Source organism: Chiloscyllium punctatum, chromosome 9, assembly GCF_047496795.1.
Source record: "Chiloscyllium punctatum isolate Juve2018m chromosome 9, sChiPun1.3, whole genome shotgun sequence".
In the NCBI taxonomy this organism is placed as follows: Eukaryota; Metazoa; Chordata; class Chondrichthyes; order Orectolobiformes; family Hemiscylliidae; genus Chiloscyllium; species Chiloscyllium punctatum.
The window spans coordinates 19,340,568-19,357,397 of NC_092747.1; the positions used below are offsets into that span (position 1 = coordinate 19,340,568).

At 44.4% G+C, this 16,830-nt stretch overlaps 1 protein-coding gene across 10 annotated transcripts in view; it reads left to right on the forward strand.

Annotated features, from left to right (window-relative positions):
• The window catches only part of herc2 (HECT and RLD domain containing E3 ubiquitin protein ligase 2), a 231,639-nt gene that overhangs the window by 165,480 nt on the left and 49,329 nt on the right, over positions 1-16,830 (forward strand). For all 10 annotated transcript variants that reach the window (XM_072576977.1, XM_072576980.1, XM_072576979.1 and 7 more), the window contains 6 exons: positions 55-226; positions 679-823; positions 1,503-1,728; positions 2,233-2,404; positions 10,982-11,168; positions 12,559-12,702. In XM_072576977.1, the coding sequence (XP_072433078.1) occupies positions 55-226; positions 679-823; positions 1,503-1,728; positions 2,233-2,404; positions 10,982-11,168; positions 12,559-12,702 (1,046 nt within the window). The remainder of the gene's footprint in view (positions 1-54; positions 227-678; positions 824-1,502; positions 1,729-2,232; positions 2,405-10,981; positions 11,169-12,558; positions 12,703-16,830) is intronic.

Genomic DNA, 16,830 nt, shown 5'->3' on the forward strand with positions numbered 1-16,830 from the left:
AAAACCTTTCATTACTTACAATGCACCTAGTCTATTGGTATATTTTTTTTACAGGTCTGGTATTTTCCTGGGGCGATGGTGACTTTGGAAAGTTGGGCCGTGGTGGAAGTGAAGGTTGCAATGTTCCCCAAAATATTGAAAGACTCAATGGGCAAGGGGTTTGCCAGATTGAGTGTGGCGCTCAGTTCTCTTTGGCACTTACAAAGCCTGGTGTAGTATGGACCTGGTAAGTTTAAGTTCAAAAAGTACATTGTAGTCCAAATAATTGATTATCATGTTAACTAGACCCAGTTTCTATTGCCACTATTAAGTCTTGGGACTTCACAGGGAATCCTATGTTCACAGATGCATGGATTTGCACAGGAGTTTTAAACTTATGGAGGCCAGAGGTGTATGCTCTGAACCTTTCATCACTGCCTCCAAAGTTCTAGCTTTTTCAAAAGCTTTGGAGTTACCATCAGAATCGTAGGCTAGATGTCCTGAAATTTGCACCAAGAATTTACACCTGTAGATCACAGGCATAGAACCTATGTGGAAAAAGATTTGTAGTGAAAACAAAATTTCTCATGCCAAGTGTTCAAAGTTGCACACTCACAGGGCATTCTCAAGGAAAGCATTTTATGATCGTAATATGTATGAAATTAAATTAGTACCATTTAAAATTTTTTGTGTCCACAGGGGCAAAGGTGACTATTTCAGACTAGGCCATGGTACTGATGTTCATGTTCGGAAGCCACAAGTAGTGGAAGGTCTACGTGGGAAAAAGATTATTCATGTGGCTGTAGGTGCATTGCACTGTCTTGCTGTCTCTGATACAGGACAAGTGAGTGAATACCTTTTTGTTCAACAATCGTTAACGTTCTAGTTAAAACTTATGCAAGGAAAGGGAACACTGTTGGTTTTACAAACAAGACCCTTGGAGAGCTGATTCAATCTTGAAAATAGAGCATCTCAAATTTCAACGGACACCAAAAACTGCTGGAACTCACAGTGGATCAGGCAGCATCAGTGAGGGAGGGGCAGTTGGGGAGGAGAGAGAGAGAGAGCAAGCAAGCTAGTGTTTCAAGTCTATGGAGCTCTGATGAAGAATTACGTCAAATTGAAATGTTAGCGTGCTCTTGGATGTTGCCTAACCCACTGATTTCCAGCATTTTTTTGTTTTCAATACAGATGCCAGCATTTGCAGTAATTTGCTCCTATGTCGAATTTCAAGATGGAGTGACCTGCTCATTTACTTTGTACTTAGTTTTTCACAGGCCTTAAAATGGAAGCTGGAACTCATTTCAGAAGTCCTTTCAATATGTTTATTTAATCCAGTGCCTTTATAATTAGTTCTACTAATGTTCAAATTGATGGGTTCATGACGGATAGCTAAAAGGGCTTTTGATCACTTTATATAGAACTTTCTGTGCACTAATATGGAACTTCATAATATACCACATATATTGTCCTAAATTCTTGATTTTAAATCTAATCTTTCTTTCTGAATTGAACATTCTTAGGTTTATGCTTGGGGTGATAATGACCATGGCCAGCAAGGAAATGGAACCACAACAGTAAACAGGAAGCCTACCCTTGTACAAGGTCTAGAAGGACAGAAAATCACTCGTGTTGCTTGTGGTTCTTCACACAGCATAGCGTGGACAACAGTGGATGTGGCAACGCCTTCTGTGCATGAACCTGTCCTATTTCAAACTGCAAGGGACCCATTGGGTGCTTCATACTTGGGTAACTTTATTAGTTGTGCCTTGATAATCATTTAATTTGTATACTTGCTAAATGTTTTCATATACTAATAATTTGTGTAAGAAGAATCAAGTGGCATGTTAGATTTCAGCATATTTTCCAAGAATAAATGGATGGGATGCAAGTGTGTTTGTGTGCTTATACCTTTTCATAGTTGCACGTGTATTTGCAAGCATTTTAAATTATTGAAGATTTCATTGTGTACTCAGGAAGCCTCTGTGTTTTAATATTAAGCTGCCTGTTTCCATAATTGTGGGATTTGAGCAGTTCTTCAGTTTGGTCAATGTAACTTTTATGTATAAAATATGCATAGTTCTTTAAGAATTGCTTTCTGTAACAAAGAATTTTATTCTTTGCTTATAAACTTGAATAGATTAACAATACACCCCCGTCCCACCCCCAAACACTTGAATCTCTACAGGAAAAAATTATGTTTGAAAGAACAAGATAGCATATTTGTAATTCAATTCATGTATGTACTTGTAGGTGTTCAGTCAGATCTAGACTCCTCCACCATCAGTAACAAAATGAGTGGCACGTGCAATTCAAAACCCAATCGCCCCTCCTTGGCGAAAATTCTACTTTCTTTGGACGGGACCCATGCCAAGCAACAGGCATTATCCCATGTGCTGACAGCTCTGCAGATCATGTACTCTAGGTAAGCACTTCTGTTTTTAAAAAAACAAAATACTTATCAACCTGTTCAAATATGTTATTACACACATTTGGAACAGGTGAAACTTGAGCCTGTGTGTCTTGGATCAGAGGGAAGGACATGACCACTGTCCCATAAGAGTCCATATTTAGGTAACAACTTACAACTGAGTAATATTGCTTATTTAAATTATTCCTGCACCTTAAATAAGAATAAATCAGAGATTTCTGGTTAGGCAACTAATCAAAAGACTTTGCTTTTTTTATATAGATGACAGCAAGATCCACAATCTGGCAAAGCTTATGTCCTAGTTTCTGATGAGCAGATCAATGACCCAAAGGAAAATACAGTTGTTGCAAAAAGTGTTTTGTATTAGTATGTAGTAATAAAAAGTGGACCAGACACTGCAGCACAGAGGAGCTACGAAGAGCAGAGGAGAATCACCTATACAGCGTATTCAAAAAGAATGGGTACCCAACGAACACAGTCTGCAGATTTCTCAGCAACAACCCCAAATAAGCAGACAAAACACATTCAGAAAGCCTAGCCTCACTCCTCTGCATCAACAATATCTCTGTAATGACTGCCAGACTACTCAGACCCCTTGGCATCATGGTAACCCACAAACCCACCAACACACTAAAACAGCAGCTAATGAACTCGAAAGACCCCATATAAACAACAAGCAAACTAATGTCATTTACAAAATACCTTGCAAGAACTGTAACATACTGTAACATTGAACAAACTGGCAGAAAACTAGCCACTAGGATACATGAACATCAATTAGCCACAAAATGACATGACCCACTCTCTCTCTCTAGTATCCTTACAAACAGATGAAGAAGGACACCACTTCGACTGGGGCAACACATCATCCTGGGATCTAGATTAGAGTGGTACTGGAACAGCACAGCAGGTCAGGCAGCATCCGATGAGCAGGAAAATCGACGTTTCGGGCAAAAGCCCTTCATCAGGAATAGTGCTGTATTCCTGATGAAGGGCTTTTGCCCGAAACGTCGATTTTCCTGCTCATCGGATGCTGCCTAACCTGTTGTGCTGTTCCAGTACCACTCTAATCTAGACTCCGGTTTCCAGCATCAGCAGTCCTTGTTTTTACCAGATTCATCCTAGGACAAGCCAAACAAAGACATGCATGAGAATTCCTAGAAGCATGGCATTCCAATCAGAACTCTGTCAATAAACACATTGACTTGGACTCCATTTACCACCCTCTAAGAAAAAGAACATAAAATGACATTACCATAGGAAATGATGTCACCAACCCAAGGAAACCTAAATACATAGAAAGTGGGTTGCTAACACCAGTGCATCCCCAGAGGCTCACTGATGATGTTACCTAGTATGGTGACGAAAAGTATGAAAACAAACCTTCCAGCTTATCGAGCAAACTTATATCCAGAATCTCAATCTGAGCTACAAATCTGAAAGCTCATTATTCTCTGTTTATTCTCAACAATTTAAGAGAATATTGAGAATATTTTTGACTGCTTGAGAATATTCTCAATGATGTAACTAATAAAAGGCAACCAGTCTTTTATCACCTGAAGGCAAAATACTTCCATGTGTTAGGTTCTGGTCTAGAACAGAATTGTTAGTAAAAACCTTCCTCTGGGATGTTATATTTTGCTTTTTTTTATGATTAGCGTAGCTTTTATTTATCATTTCTACCATGTGCAACTGATATTGTAAAAATGAGACAGCCTTCTTTCAGGATCAAGGGTGCTACATGGACGGCACAGACTATGCAATTGTACGTGGCATAAAGTGCTTAGAAGTGCAAAACACGCAACTCTAGTGTAATAGAAGAATGACAAGTAAAAGACCTATTTCTAGCAGCAATTCGAATTTGTGCAAAGAATTTCACATGGAAAGACTCCGATTATACTATGTTAAGGAGCCTGATGGCTTGGGGGAAGAAACTGTTGCACATTCTGGCCATGAGAGACTGAATGCTCTCATTTTTCTGCCAGATGGCAGGAAGGAGAAGGGTTTGAGTGAGGGGTGTATGGGGTCTTCCCCAATGCTCTCAGCCTTTCGGATGCAGCGTGTGGTGTAAATGCCTGTAATGGAGGGAAGAGAGCCCCCGATGATCTTCTCAGCTGTCCTTACTATCTGTTGTAGAATCCGAGATGGTAATCAACTACGAAACATAATACGTGAATGGTGCATTCCCTTTTTTTGGTTCTCCTTTTCCTCTTTGGCTTTCCACCATAAATGCGACATTTCTGTCTGTCTTCACAGCCTTTCCTGTAACCCCTCTCTTTGGGGCAACCCTTTATGGTTCCACTACTCCTTGTTTCAAGGTAGCCAAAAGCACTAAAATTTTGGGGTGCACTTTAAGTTTAATTGTAAGACCCAAGTCAATTACAATTGTAGACTGGCTGTCTCAAAATGAATCTAAAAGTCACTGGTTTCAATTTGTTAAAAGAGCCATTCCAGGTACAAATATGCTTTGTAACTTTTGCAGAAGTTTATCATAACAAATACTAAAGAAATAAAACTTAGACTAAAAACCACAACTTTTACTGTGTGCTGCAGACGTTTCGTCCCCTGTCTAGGTGACATCCTCAGTGCTTGGGAGCCTCCTGTGAAGCGCTTCTGTGATGTTTCCTCCGGCATTTGTAGTGGTTTGAATCTGCCGCTTCAGGTTCAGTTCCAGCTGTCCGTTGCAGTGGTCGGTATATTGGGTCCAGGTCGATGTGCTTATTGATTGAATCTGTGGATGAGTGCCATGCCTCTAGGAATTCCCTGGCTGTTCTCTGTTTGGCTTGTCCTATAATAGTAGTGTTGTCCCAGTTGAATTCATGTTGCTTGTCATCTGCGTGAGTGGCTACTAAGGATATCAGTAAGCATATCAACCTGGACCCAATATACCGGCCACTGCAACGGACAGCTGGAACTGACAACTGGCAGCGGCAGATTCAAACCACTATAAATGCCGGAGGAAGGATCACAGAAGCGCTTCACAGGAGGCTCCCAAGCACCGAGGATGTCACCTAGACAGGGGACGAAATGTCTGCAACACAAATTCCCAGCTCGGTGAACAGAACCACAACGAGCACCCGAACTACAAATCTTCTCACAAACTTTGAAGCTGAATGAGTGTTATGAGAGCTGAGGGTAGCAGAGATTGGGTGGTCTATGCTGAGTTGTAAACTTTGTAATGTGGTAATGTACCTGACTGTGGGTGGAAATGGGTTGGCATGGTTTGCTTCCAGTAGGCTACCCATTCCAGTAGGCGACCTCGACACGGTCCTGTCCCCCTTAGTCCAAGAACTCCCCACCTACGTTCAGAACACCACCCACGCCCTCCAACTCTTCCATGATTTTCGCTTCCTCGGCCCCCAACGCCTTATCTTCACCATGGACATCCTGTCCCTATACACCTCCATCCCCCATCACGAAGGCCTCAAAGCCCTCCGCTTCTTCCTTTCCTGCTGAACCAACCAGTACCCTTCCACTGACACCCTCCTTCGACTGACTGAACTGGTCCTCACCCTGAACAACTTCTCTTTCCAATCTTCCCACTTCCTCCAAACCAAAGGAGTAGCCATGGGCACCCGCATGGGCCCCAGCTGTGCCTGCCTCTTTGTCAGATATGTGGAACAATCCATTTTCTGCAGCTACACTGGCACCACCCCCCACCTTTTCCTCCGCTACATCGATGACTGTATCGGCGCTACCTCGTGCACCCATGAGGAGGTTGAACAGTTCGTCCACTTTACTAACACCTTCCACCCGACCTCAAATTTACCTGGACCGTCTCAGACTCCTCCCTCCCTTTCCTAGACCTCTCCACACAAACCAACCGACTCCCACAGCTACCTAGATTACACCACCTCCACCCTGCCCCCTGTAAAAACGCCATCCCGTATTACCAATTACTTTGCCTCAGCCGCATCTGCTCCCAGGAGGACAATTCCAATACCGAACAACCCAGATGGCTGCCTCCTTCAAAGACCGCAATCTCCCCTCAGACGTGGTTGACGATGCTCTCCACCGCATCTCCTCCACTTCCCGCTCCTCCGCCCTTGAACCCCGCCCCTCCAATCTCACCTGGACAGAACCCCACTGGTCCTCACCTACCACCCCACCAACCTCCAGATACATCGTATCATCCTTCGTCATTTCCACCACCTCCAAATAGACTCCACCACCAAGGATGTATTTCCCTCCCCTCCCCTATCAGTGTTCCGGAAAGACCACTCCCTCCGCGACTCCCTCGTCAGGTCCACACCCCCCACCAACCCAACCTCCACTCCCGACACCTTACCCTGCAACCGCAAGAAATGCAAAACTTGCGCCCACACCTCCCCCTTTACTTCCCTCCAAGGCCCCAAGGGATCCTTCCATATTCGTCACAAATTCACCTGCACCTCCACACACACATCATTTACGGCATCTGCTGCACCCGATGTGGCCTCCTATACACTGGGGAGACAGGCCGCCTACTTGCGGAACGTTTCAGGGAACACCTCTAGGACACCCGCACCAACCAACCCAACCGCCCCGTGGCTGAACACTTTAACTCCCCCTCCCACTCCACCAAGGACATGCAGGTCCTTGGCCTCCTCCATCGCCAGACCATGGTAACACGACGCCTGGAGGAAGAGTGACTCATCTTCCGCCCAGGAACCCTCCAACCACAAGGGATGAATGCGGATTTGTCCAGCTTTCTCATTTCCCCTCCCCCATCTCAGTCCCAACCCTCAGACTCAGCACCCCCTTCTTGACCTGCAATCATTTTCCCGACCTCTCCGCTCCCATCCCCTCTCTGGCCTATCACCCTCACCTTAACCTCCTTCCACCTATCGCATTCCCAACGGCCCTCCCCCAAGTCCCTCCTCCCTACCTTTTATCTTAGCCTGCTTGGCACACCCTCCTCATTCCTGAAGAAGGGCTTATGCCTAAAACGTCGATTCTCCTGCTCCTTGGATGCTGCCTGACCTACTGTACTTTTCCAGCAACATATTTTTCAGCTCTGAGTACATCCTTGCTGCTACAGGTTCACTGTTCAAACTTTTGAGGCTACAACACTGAACATTTCCAGTGCTCTCCTTGCAAATGTTATGACACGGGGAACCCCCACCACACGCATACACACACACACGCATACACACACACACACGCGCGCACACCTAATTTAAACCTGCAACACAGAAATAATTTAACTCTTACTGTAATCTGTTAAAATTCGAGAGGCAAAGAAGTTTCCCAAAAGTTACTATTGAAAGTAAAAATTAACAGCTTTAGCTTTTTCAAGTCTAACAGAGAATAATTAACTAACAACTACTTACAACTCATTTATGTAGACCTATCTTTTACTTTCTCTTCTACAATATTGATCTGATAAAACCCCTGATTAAGATTTACAATAAAATTTCAAATTTTGAAAACCCACCAGCTGGTGAAACTTCTCTTTGTATTTTCGTCTGTTGTCTTTTCTTCTTGGGGATTTCCGTTTCACATGTCATTGGTAGTTCAAGGTACCTTTAACTACCGGGCAGTCTGCATATGTTGGTGGCTTGGCAGTTCTCCCCCAGATGTTCAATTTTTTCCGTTGTCATCCCAAAGCATTGGATTGTTTCATTGGTATTAATATTGTCAAAATACTAAATTTAAACTGGATTAGAGTTTGGTATTTTGGGGCATAATTTAACCTGGCCAAATTTGAACTTGTTTTTGTTTCATAGCAGCCCAAGTACTGCTAGCTGCTGGACCAAATGTTACATTGTAAATTCTCCAGCAGTCTGTGTGCTTGCTGAATCCTTCAACTGTCTTAAACGTACAGTACCCCTTACGTTCTCCCCCACACCCCCCCCCACCCCCCCAAAGAAAAAATGAACTATTATAATGAAAAAAATTGCTTTTTTTTTTGTCATAAAGATGTCCAGTACAGAAGCAGACCCTTCAGTCTAAATCGTCCATGCCAACCAGATATCCCAACCCAATCTAGTCCCACCTGCCAGCACCCGGCCCATCTCCCTCCAAACCTTTACTATTCATATACCCATCCAGATGTCTCTTAAATGTTACAATTGTACTAGTCTCCACCACTTCCTCTGGCAGCCCATTCCACACATACACCGCCCTCTGTGTGAAGAAGTTGCCCCTTTGGTCTCTTTGATGTCTTTTCCCTCTCATCCTAAACCTATGTCCTTTAGTTCTAGACTCCCCCACCCCAAGAGTCATGAGCAGAATTGTGGCTGAGTTAACAAACTGCAGTCTATTTAGATGATGTAGTGATCTTTAGTAAATCCAGGAAAGATCACATGGTACTGTGGTAGAGCTCCTTGAACCACTACAAGAAGAAAAACTGGTGACAAACTTAAATAAAACTGAATTTGCGAAAGCAGTGGTGACGTTCTTGAGGATAAACATCAGTCGTGGAAAGTTGACCCCATGGGATGCAAGGGTGAAGGTCACCGAGGAATTCCCATGACCAACCTCGAAGAAAGAGGAGGTGCTTAGAATCCACCAAGTCCTAAGAATCAATCAGAAGTTTGTTCCAAGCTTTAGCAGTGTGATGGCACCGTTAACCGATTTGCTGAAGAAGAACACAAATCTTCGGCGGACAGAAACACGCCAGGAGGCATTCAACCATTTGAAAACTATATTTACCACCAAACTTTTCAAAACCTTTTAAAGTCGCCATCGATGCGAGTGATATAGGAGTTGGAGCTATACTGCTACAGAAAGATGTGGATGAGGTTGAACTGGTTACTTTTTGAAGAAGATCAACATTTTAGCAGTTGAAATACTCCACGATCGAAAAAGAGCTATTGAGTTTAGTGCTGGCCTTAAAACATTTTAATGTGTATGTCATGAACAATGTACCGTAGACGGTTGTGTACACTTATCACAATCCTCTTATACTCTTAGAATGCTTTAAAGACAAGATTCCAATGAAATAGTCTCAATCTTATGTTACAGACTTTTAATTAAAAAATCATACATGTTGCAGATCGCAAGAATGTAATCGCAGATGCTTTATCGCGGATCTAACTGATAAAGTTGCAATGAGATTTGAATTATAAAAAAAACTAGTTAAGGTGAACTTAGATTAAAGTTATTTGTATGTTAGGGTAATTTGTTTAAAGAATAGAAAAAAAAGAAGCCATTTTTTCATTATGATGGTTCAATTTTTTTCTTAATGGAGGAGGTGTTATGAAGGTGTAGAAGTGTACAATACATTGAAGAGAATGAAGGACTTAGCAAGCATACCGAATGCTGGAGAATTTACAATGTAACATTTGTTTCAGAACAGATACCACTGAGTTGCTATGAGACAAAAACAAATTTGAGTTTGGCCAATCAGTTTAAGTTTTTTTTAGATTACATTGCAGCGTGGAAACAGGCCCTTTGGCCCAACAAGTCCACACCGACATGCCGAGGCTCAACCCACCCATGCCCCTACATTTACCCCTTACCTAACACTACGGGCAATTTAGCATGACCAATTCACCTAACCTGCACATTTTTGGACTGTGGGAGGAAACTGGAGCACCCGGAGGAAACACACGCAGACACTGGGAGAACGCCTGAGGTGGGAATTGAACCCGGATCTCAGGTGCTGTGAGGCAGCAGTGCTAACCACTGTGCTACCATGCCGCCCCATAATACCAAATCCCAATCCAGTTTGAATTTAGCATCTTAATCTTAAAAGCCAATGACACAATCCAATGCTTTGGAGGGGGGGGGGGGGTATAAGACCGGGGAGGATTGGACAATTGAGAGGAGAACTGCCAAGACAGCATGTAGAGATTATCGATCAGTAATTTCTGAGACAGAATCCCCAAGAAGAAGAAGAGAAGATAGGAATACAGAGAAGAACTGAAAGCTGCCTGGTTTTGAGATAAGAAGTTTTATTTTGTAAATCTTAATCGGGGGTTTTTTATTGGACTAGTATTGTAAGAGGGGAAGGTAAAAGATAGGTTGGAGGAAGGAGTTGTAAATAGTTGTTAGTTAATCATTCTCTGTTATACTTCAAGAAATGAAGTTGTTAATTTTTATTTTTAATAGTTCTTGACCTTTCGATTTTTCACAGATTACTACACCGGATAAATATTTTCTGTGTTACTGCTTTAAATTAAACAGGAGTGATTACCCCATGTCAAAACACATGCTAAATGCTGCCCTAACCCCTCCCATCTACCCGTGACGCAAATTTCAAAGAATTATCTACCTGACCAAACAGCTTTGCTTTGCTCTTGCCTATCCGATGTCCGAATGCATGTTCTTTATTTCTTTACTTCTCATCACCTGTGAGTTATCTTGCCTGTCTGTTTGATCGATGCTATTGTAGCAGTTAGCTCAATGATAACCAGCATGCTGGCCCAGCATTTATCTCTGTTTTTTAACCATTGGATTCTCTAACTTCAATGGCTGGTTGTTTCCGATTTTTGTTAGTTTGGGTTTCTAGTCATACACTTAACAGATTGTGACTTTCCATTCCTCCAGTGTAACAGTTGGACATTTATACATTGACAAACCCAGACATACTAAACTGCAGTCACTAGAATTTCTCTCTTATGTTTAATTGTTTTTTTCTTGCAGGGATGCTTTGGTTGGAGCTTTGATGCCAGCGAGCATGATTGCACCTGTGGAGTGCACATCGTCATCTCCTGTACCACCAACAGACTCTTCTGCAGCCACAAGTCCGGCTGGTGAGCACGCTTCAGACATGGCAAGTGATGGGGAAGAGAGAGAGAGTCCCAATCCTTGGCAGGACAGGAGAGGAGAGGTGAGAACTCAAATGCAAGTTCTTGGATGTTTTTTTGTTGCTGAATTGTGTGCTCTAAAAGAACATTTTAAAGTATATCTGTATCGTATGACATTTATGATCCTGGATTAGAGTGGTGCTGGAAAAGCACAGCAGTTCAGGCAGCATCCGAGGAGCAGGAAAATCGACAGTTCGGACAAAAGCCCTTCAGGAAGAGAGGCAGAATACCTGCAGGGTGGAGAGATAAATAAGAGGAGGGTGGGGAGAAAGTAGCATAGAGTACAGTAGGTGAATGGGGTTGGGGATGAAGTTGATAGGGTGGGGGAAGGTAGCAAAGAGTACAATGGCTGAATGGGGGTGGAATGAAGGTGATAGCTCAGAGAGGAGGAAAGAAAGGAAGATAGGCAGGTAGGACAAGTCATGGGGACAGTACTGAGCTGGAAGTTTGGAACTGGGGTGAGGTGGGGGGTGGGGAAATGAGGAAACTGGTGAAGTCCACATTGATGCCCTGGGGTTGAAGTGTTCCGAGGCGGAAGATGAGGCGTTCTTCCTCCATGCGTCTGGTGGTGAGTGAGTGGTGGTGAAGGAGGCCAGGACCTCCATGTTCTCGGCAGAGTGGGAGGGGGAGTTGAAATGTTGGGCCACAGGGTGGTGTGGTTGATTGGTGCGGGTGTCCCAGTGATGTTTATGATCCTGGCTGAGTCCAAGACGAAAAGAAAACTTTTTTTAGAATTGAACCATTGTCTGAAGATGTGTTTGACTTTCCCTGCTCATCTCAGATTGCTCTTTTTGGGTTAAAAATGAGCAAAGAATATTTGGCACAATTTCAAGCCATGCCACTGTTTGGGTTTACCTTATGATGAGAGCAGTTTAGGTATATGCTCTCTGCAGTTTAGAAGAATGGGAGGAGATAAAATTGAGGTATGTAAGATGCTAAAGGGGCGGTCAAACTGGAAATAGAAAAGGTGTTTGCTCACGTTGTGCAATCTCGAATAAGAGGTCATAGGTTTAGGAGCAAGAGTGGCAGAGTTAAAACGGAAGAAAAATTAATTCTCCTTGAAGGGTCACAAATCTGTGAAATTCACTACCCTCAGGTGTGGTGGATGCTGGGGCATTGAGTAAATTTAAGAAGGAGATTGACATGTTTTAATTAATACTGCATTTACAGGTTATGGAGACTGGGCAGGAAAGTGCACTTGTGGCCAAGGTGAGATCAGCCGTGGTTGTATCAAATGGCAGATCAGATTCATGGGGCTGAATTGCCTTCTCCTGCTCATAGTAGTTACGTCCTTACATGATGTTCTTATATATCCAGCACTATGCTGCTAATCTTTAGTAATTGTCAATATTCTTTTTGAATCATTTGAGACTGATTTTTATAACTCTAAAATATGTTTCTTACATCTTGAAGGTTATACCTTCAGAGGAAGCTGTAACTCCATCATCTGCAGTAACGCCCTCTACCTCAGCTACTTCTGCTCGTCCTTTCATTCCAGTGACTGATGACCCTAGGGCTGCCAGTATCATAGCAGAGACTATGACCAAAACAAAGGAGGTAATCGATGCAATTGCAATAGAACTGAAATGATTTACTCAGGCATTTTGACAAATTGCAAGATATTGATTATGCCAAGAGTTTATTAAGCAATAATAGAAGATGAGTGATTTGGGTTAGAATTGACTTTTTCTTGAGCTGTTTTGTGGGAAATGGCTTTTTTGACATTTTTTCTCTAGAGTAAAAGTGGCGGTTTCTCCCTCTGTCTCTTTGTCGTAATGTGGAGGTGGAGGTGCTGGTGTTGGACTGGGGTGGACAAAGTCAAATAATACCAGGTTATAGTCCAACAAGTTTACTTGAAATCACAAGCTTTTGGAACACAGCCTCTTCGTTGAGTGTAGTGAGAGAGAAGAGCACGCAGACACACAATTTATGGGCAGAGAGATCAAAAGATCAGTCACCTGGTGTGAATGGAGTGTTAGATAACAAGTCTCTGCAGGTGACCAAGAGCATTAGACGGGGTGAGTAAAGTATAAACAGCTGAATAACGAACAAAGGGATGACCTATAAACTGATTTAATGAGGAAGGGAGATAATTACAAAAAATTAAAAATAAGGTGGTGCTGGAGACAAGCTAAACAACTGGAATAACATGATAAGTGTAAGAGTCGCATGCTGAGGGTCTAACCAAAGTAATAGGTAATCCAAAACTATACAAAGTAATTAAGATAGAGAGATCATAACAATTTATCAAGGTGACGGTGTCAAAACAGGGCAGTAAGGAAGATTTTACAGATACAGAACAATGTTACATGCAATGCCATGCAATGCAACGTGAACCTAAGATCACGGTTGAGATTGTCTTCATGAGTACAGAACCCATAGCAGACACCGGGGAATTCATCAGGCAAATGAGACTCTGGGAATTCTTCCACAAACCCAAGATGTCAGCAGCAAGCCCAGTGAGACAAACAATGAACCAGAACAGCCAACAGACAGATCAACAGTGCAGTGACCAAAGAAGAAAGAGTTGAATGGGACCCCTCCAGGAAGCCACTGCCCTAGCCTCGACATGTGTACTCAAGCCGTCAGGCGATGCGCTCATGCCAGATTCATCAGCCGCTCTCACAAGACAGCGCAGAACATCACCCAAGCACAATGCAATGCCAGCCATGCTCTCAAGACCAGTCACAACATTGTCATCAAACCAGCAGACAAAGGAGGAGCCATCGTCATACCAAATAGAACAGGCTACTGCAAAGAAGCACACCAATTACTGAACAACCAGAACACTACAGACAATTACATGCTGATCTGACCAGAGAACACAACCGTCATCTCAATAAACGGATCAAGACCTTTGATCTACACCTTCAGAGTAATCCTATGCATTCTCATCTTGTGTACTTCTCACATAGGAAACTTCTGCCTTCCAAAGATACACAAAGCCAACACACCTTGATGTTCCATTGTATCAGGCAATGGGACCCTGTATGAGAACCTTTTTGGCTATGTCGAGGGCATCGTGAAACCCATTGTACAAGGAAGTCCCAGCTTTTGTCATGACACTACAGATTTCTTATAGAAACTCAGCACTAACAATCCAGTCGAACCAGGAACATTCCTTGTCACATTGAACGTTTTGGCACTCTATGCCAGCATCCCCCTTGATGACTGCATCATTGCAACAGCCTCAGTACTCAATACCAACAACTGCTGATTTCCAGATACCATCCTTGAACTCATCTGCTTCATCCTTGATCACAACGTCTTCATCTTTGACAACCAGTGGTCCTTCCAGATACACAGAAGAGCCATGGGGACCAAATTTGCACCCTAATATTCCAAGGTTTTCATGCACAAGTTTGAGCAGGATTTCTTTGCTGTGTAGGACCTCCAACCAATGTTATACACCAGGTACATTGGCGACATTTTCTCACTTTGGACTCATGGTGAGGAATCACTGAAACGGCTACATAGCAAAATAAACAAGTTTCATCCCACCATCAGACTTACTATGGACTTCTCTTCAGAATCAGTCTCATTCTTGCGCACACACACCCCCATCCCCATCTCACACACACACCACCCCTCCATCACTCACGCTCTCCTCCCCCCCCCTCTCCCCCCCCTCTCCCCCCCTCTCCCCCCCCTCTCTTCCCCCCCCCCTCTCTTCCCCCTCTCTCTTCCCCCCCTCTCTCTTCCCCCCTCTCTCTTCCCCCCTCTCTCTTCCCCCCTCTCTCTTCCCCCCTCTCTCTTCCCCCCTCTCTCTTCCCCCCTCTCTCTTCCCCCCTCTCTCTTCCCCCCCTCTCTCTTCCCCCCCTCTCTCTTCCCCCCCTCTCTCTTCCCCCCCTCTCTCTTCCCCCCCTCTCTCTTCCCCCCCTCTCTCTTCCCCCCCCTCTCTCTTCCCCCCCTCTCTCTTCCCCCCCTCTCTCTTCCCCCCCTCTCTCTTCCCCCCCTCTCTCTTCCCCCCCCTCTCTCTTCCCCCCCTCTCTCTTCCCCCCCCTCTCTCTTCCCCCCCTCTCTCTTCCCCCCCCTCTCTCTTCCCCCCCTCTCTCTTCCCCCCCTCTCTCTTCCCCCCCCTCTCTCTTCCCCCCCTCTCTCTTCCCCCCCTCTCTCTTCCCCCCCTCTCTCTTCCCCCCCTCTCTCTTCCCCCCCTCTCTCTTCCCCCCCTCTCTCTTCCCCCCCTCTCTCTTCCCCCCCTCTCTCTTCCCCCCCTCTCTCTTCCCCCCCTCTCTCTTCCCCCCCTCTCTCTTCCCCCCCTCTCTCTTCCCCCCCCTCTCTCTTCCCCCCCTCTCTCTTCCCCCCCTCTCTCTTCCCCCCCTCTCTCTTCCCCCCCTCTCTCTTCCCCCCCTCTCTCTTCCCCCCCTCTCTCTTCCCCCCCTCTCTCTTCCCCCCCTCTCTCTTCCCCCCCTCTCTCTTCCCCCCCTCTCTCTTCCCCCCCTCTCTCTTCCCCCCCTCTCTCTTCCCCCCCTCTCTCCCCCATACCTCACTCTACTGCAAGCCCATAGATAACCTCATGATACTGCACTTCTCTAGCTTCCACCCTCAACATGTCAAAGAGGCCATCCCCTATGGTCAAGTGTTGCACATGCACAGGATCTGCTCAGATGAGGAGGAACGTGGTAGACACCTAAATATTTTGAAGGGCACCCTTGTCAGAATGTAATGTGCTCAATTTCTCAGTTGCCAGTTCTTCAGCTGCAGCCAAAAACCACAATTACCAACAAAAAAGACAGATGCAGGATATAACTGATTCTACATTGTGCATCTTGGATTCCCCCTTGGAGGATGCTTACCTGAAGATCAGAAACTGAATGTCCTTGACTGCTGAAGTGTTCTCCAACTGGCAGGAAGTATTGCTGTCTGGCAATTATTGCATGGTGTCCATTCATCCATCGTCAAAACGTCTGCATGGTCTCACCAATATACCATGCCTCAGGAAATCCTTGTCTGCAGCATATGAGTATCTTTCATTGTCTAGTACTTCCCTGGAACAGAGAGACTATGCTGTGTTCTTTGTCGTCATCAATGGCTATGAGCATTTCACAAAGATCATCCCTATGTCTCCACTTCTCTCTTTCAAACAACCGCTAAATCTTAAACAGACCATCGTTTACAGCAAACTACCTAGCTTTCAGGACAACATCGACCACAGCACCACACAACCTCTGCAAGACATGTCAGACCATTGACACTTGTGAACACCATATCACTTGTGACTCGGCCACTGTTGTCTATCTTATATGCTGCAGGCAAGGATTTCCTGAGGCATGGTATATTGGTGAGACCATGCAGACGCTTTGACGATGGATGAATGGACACCATGCAACAATTGCCAGACAGCAATGCCTCCTTCCAGTTGGAGAACACTTCAACTGTCAAGGACATTCAGTTTCTGATCTTCAGGTAAGCATCCTCCACGGTGGAATCCAAGATACACAATGCAGAATTGACAAGCAGAAACTGATGTCAAGTTCCATATCCATGAAGATAGCCTCAATCGTGATCTTGGGTTCATGTCAAGCTGCATGTAGCCTCACCATACTGTTCTGTATCTGTAAAATCTTCCTTACTGCCCTGTTTTGACACTGTCACCTTGATAAATTATGACCTACCTTAATTAGTTTGTATAGTTTTGGATTGCTTATTACTTTGGTTATTCCAGTCATTTAGTTTGCCTCCAGC